Raw genomic sequence first — 4,498 nt, forward strand, 5'->3', positions numbered from 1 at the left:
AGGTTAATCACATGCAGTAATCTTAGTTTGACTCCCAAAAGGCTATAAACTTTAGCAAGTGCTTAAATAGACCGTTTTTCACATGTAGGTATTTTGCCCTCAAAAAGTTCTTTGTTTAGAGTGATAGTGTAAGTCATTCTAAAGATAATGTTAATTGGAGTAAATGTATTCTGGTGAAAAAAAAAAAGCAACCCAAAAACCACTTGGAACTCACAGGTGTCAACTGAATAATCAATATGTACTGAAACTCATTTTCCTGCTTTTCATACAAGAGCTATGCAATTTTCAAAGGAACAATTGTGCATTGAGAATTGTAAATAAAAGTGTTGGGAAAAACATTTAACCAGGAATAAAAATACCACTCAAAATAACTTTTTGTCATAAACTTTTATTTACCTTGAACAGAAAACTTTGCAAACCATCAGTTACTGAGAATGGGGGGAAAAAACCCTAGCATGTAACAGAGGAGGTTTTGGTTATAAGTGCCATTTCTACAGCAGAGTTAAGCTATTGTAAACCAAACATCTCGTAGTAAGGTAAAAATCTCCTGCCAAAATTTTAAAAATTTAAACAGCAACACTGAAAACATTTACATATAAACAACAGAGAAATACTTTCTAAACTTTTAGCAGTCACTTTGCTACAACCCAGAAGTGTTTAGTTCACATACCTATACATACAGACAAGCACTAAAACTTTTGTGAACTAGCCACTTGTCCACAGGACCTGCCTAGACAGTTTGTCATCAATATGAAAGTTTTTTTTATATATAAATAAGTCAATTAAACCTCACAGAGACTAGAAGAAACAATATAAAATTCCCACTGTAAATAAATCTGTACATTATCGTCAGTCTTGCTTTTTCGAAGTCTTGCGCAACTTTAAAGTGTCTATTTATAAAATGATGGCAAGGAGCAGTGTTAGCTGGAATGGAAACTTGAAGACTCGGACTCTGTAGAAACAGAAGAATGTCCCCCACGTTTGCTTTTTGAAAGAATCTTGAGGCTTGATCCTCTGCTAACTGAGGTCAAGGCATTTTGTGCTGATGTTTTGAATTTGGCACCCAGGAAGGCATACAGAATTGGATTCAGACAACAGTGGAAGAATGCCAGGGCTTCGGTAATGGAGATCCATTTATGCACTATCGTCTCCAAGCTACAACGATGTCTGATGACTCCCAGCAAGATGAACGTGTCGATGCTAATGCCGATATAGTATGGCAGCCAGCAGGCAAAGAAGGCAAGGATGAGGATAACTGTTGTCTTCAAGGCTTTGCGCTTCTGGTGGCCTTTTGAATGTGACAGCTTAGATATTATAATACAGTAGCAAGTCAGGATTATTAGACCAGGCAAGACAAGTCCTACCAAGATATGCTGAAATCTGAAAGAAATCAGCCAGTTTTCGTGAGGGTACATGCGATCACATAGATACTTTCCTTCTACTTCACTAGTACTGGCAAAAATTATATCAGGCACTGTCAAAAGCACAGCTGGTAGCCATACACCTACATACACCACCTTCTCAGCCAACAGCTTTCGTGGTCGCTGGCTGTTGGTAGCGTGGACTATTGCCAGATAACGATCTAAACTTATAAAGGCCAGAATCAAGACACTGCTATAGAGGTTGACTGTGTAAATGACATGAACTGCCTTACACAGAACATTCCCAAAGTACCAGCTTATGGCCGCGTCCACAGACCAGAATGGCAAGGTGATGACAAAAAGAAGGTCAGCCACAGAGAGATGCAGCCTGTATTTATCAGTCATGCTTCTTTGCTTCTTCTGGTAGCCCATAACAACAATAACCAATCCATTGCCGATTATTCCTGTTAGGAAGATGATGGAGTAGATTGTTGGCAGGAAGATCCGGTTGAAATCAGCATTCTCATGCTGGAAGCATGGCTCTCCATAGTCTCCATAGTCACCTGAACCAATCTCATCCGTGCCGTTATCAGAAAATTCAATGATTAACCCAGAGGACAGCTGAAAAAAATAGAAGAAAATTAGATGTTAGCTCCTCTGCAAAAGTTTACTCTGTATGTAAGAGTACGTTAACACACGGTATGTCAGTATGCTAAGAGTTGCCCGAACAGTCTCCATCATCATAAACAAGCAAACTTTTTGAAAACCAGATGGAAAAATACAAATTTAAAATATATATGTATATATATTAAAAAATATACAGAAAATAGGAACAAGTTCAAAAAACTTTCTTTGTTTTTTCTCCAAGGACTAAGATCTTCTAACTAAGGACATGGGATGAAAGGGAAAAGAAAGATAATGGCAACTCCCAGAAATATCACTGGTTCTGGACACTTCAGTGCTCTAACCAAATACACACTACAAATGGAAGAGCCCAGAAGTGCCAGATGCAAGAGGTCAGTCCACACAGAATTATTACCTGTGACATTTACAACAGAGAGCTATAAAAAAAATTACTTGAAATGCTGCTGCCCCAAAGTCCCTTCTCATTAAGGGGATGGGGTCAAGGAGAAATAGAGAAGGTACCCTTGGCTGATGTAATAAAGGATAAATAATAGCAAGAATTCCCTGCTGAGGAGGGATTGACAGCTCCACGCACAGAGACAAGAAAAAAAAACCCCAAAGCCCATAAAGAAGAGAAAGCGAGAGGTGACCTTAAGCAGGGCAATCAAGCCCCGTGGAGGGTCATCGCAACAAACCACGTTCCCCTCCCTTTGTCCCCCCCACCCGGCGGCGGCGGGGCAGGGGTGAGCTGGTGCTGCTGCCAGCCCGCTGCACCCAGCACGGTGGTGGAAAAAGGAAGCGAAATTCTGGTGAGGGCACGAAAGCGCATCAGGAAACCACCAACGGTTTTGGCCAGCGCGCTGAAAAGCAACGCAGGCGGGCAAGTGCCACCTGGCTATGCACAATTCCTCAGGTTTTCAGATTTTTCCGTTTGTGCCGTGCATGCCAGGCCCCCCCCGGCGCCGCGCAGGATGCGCCCTGCGAGTCCCGCAGCACTTCACACGGGGGTGCACCAGCTCCCCGCTCCAGTCGGGACCTGCCAGAGCTCTCCCTCTTGGTCCGAGCCGCTCTCAAAGCCCCGGGGCAGGAGAACGGCCTCCGGCAGCTGGGGCCACCGCCGCGCTTCGGCCGAGGGGGGCGGCTGGGCCCCCACGCTCCGGCACACCGCGCTCGGGGCGGGCACCGGGGCAGGGGGATGCCGCTCCCGGGGCGGGCACTGGGGTAGGGGGATGCCGCTCCCGGGGCTCAGCTCTCTCCAAACTTCCTCGCATGTGTGGCCCCCCGCCACTCCCGTGGCTCTAACTGCTCTACCGGCGTTTGCCAGCCCACAAAGGCGCCACATGTCACTGCAACTGACGGCCAAGCCCGAAGCAAGAAGCGGGACTCCAGCGGTGGCCGTGGCTGCAGCGAGGTCCCGAGCGCTGCAGCCCGACGCAGCAGCGGCAGGAGGCCAGGGACGACCCCTGCTCCCTGGCGCCCCGCAGACCCTCGCAGTTCCGCGGGCGGGGAAGCAGGACGGCGCCCGGGCTCCGCACCCCCGCCTCGGCCCCGCTCCGGGGCGACCCCCGCCCGCCGACTCCGCCGGGGGCACCTTTGTTTGCAAACAGCACGCACATGGGCGAACGCGGCGGGGAGCCAGGGCTACCGGCGGGGAGCCAGGGCTACCGGCCCGCCGCAGCGGCGTCGAGCAGCCAGCGCCGGCCCGTGCCGCGGGGACAGCCGCAGCAGCGCCGGCCGGCCCTGCCCCCGGCACTTACATCCAGGCTGTCGAGGCTGTTGTCCATGCTCTGAGCCATCTAACGGGTCCGGGCTCTGGAGGTGGTGGTGCTGCTGCCGCCGCGCCGCTCCCAGCGCCACCACTCGCCGCCGCACCGAACACACGCCCCGACGCTTCTGGCGGGACGCGGCTCTTATAAGTTCCCCGCTGCCCCCCGCCCCCGGGGCAGCCCGCCCTGGCTCCTCCCCGGCGGGTGGCACCGCGCCCCGGGCCGCCGCGCTTTGTCTGCGGCCGCGGGGCACCGCGCCGCCCTTGCCCCGGGGGCTCGCGGGGGCGGTGCTGCTCGCCGGGGCAGTTGGCCCCCCCCCCTCCCCCCGGGTGATGTTCGCACAAGCGCGCCTTTGAATTTCCCCTCCAGAAAATTCTTTGAAGTGTCTGGCGCGGCCCCGTGTTGCCCTGGGTGCCACGGGCAGAGGTCACCACTCCAGGGATGGAGAGGCGAGGTCCCGCACACCCTTCAAAATACGATCACCTCGGTCCTCGGGGTGTCTCTCATCCCTGCTGAGCAGAGGGTGTCCAGGGAGAGATGTGGGAAGCGAAGCCACGGCCCGCACTGAGGGGTGAGGGGTGCTGCAGACCATCGAGGGACTGCCATGTGCGCAGGCTGCCCACTCCCCTCCGGCCTCTGGTCTGGGGTGAGAAGTCTGAGGAGAAGCTGTAGCTGCTTTTAGCGTGTCTGAGATACAGGGATGGTTCATTGTTCCAAAAAGCTTTGGAACATTGCAAGAAATGCATT

General features: G+C 51.5%; 1 protein-coding gene across 1 annotated transcript; it reads right to left on the reverse strand.

Annotated features, from left to right (window-relative positions):
• Window positions 1-368: 368 nt before the first annotated feature.
• On the reverse strand, window positions 369-3,899 carry CXCR4 (C-X-C motif chemokine receptor 4). The gene is made up of 2 exons (XM_055719277.1): window positions 3,743-3,899; window positions 369-1,982 (listed from the first exon to the last, which is right to left on the reverse strand). Exons 1-2 carry the CDS (start codon window positions 3,779-3,781, stop codon window positions 921-923), a joined length of 1,101 nt encoding a protein of 366 aa, XP_055575252.1. The 5' UTR covers window positions 3,782-3,899; the 3' UTR covers window positions 369-920.
• Between the last annotated feature and the right edge of the window lie 599 nt (window positions 3,900-4,498).

This window comes from Falco cherrug, chromosome 8 (genome assembly GCF_023634085.1).
Source record: "Falco cherrug isolate bFalChe1 chromosome 8, bFalChe1.pri, whole genome shotgun sequence".
NCBI classification, from domain to species: domain Eukaryota; kingdom Metazoa; phylum Chordata; class Aves; order Falconiformes; family Falconidae; genus Falco; species Falco cherrug.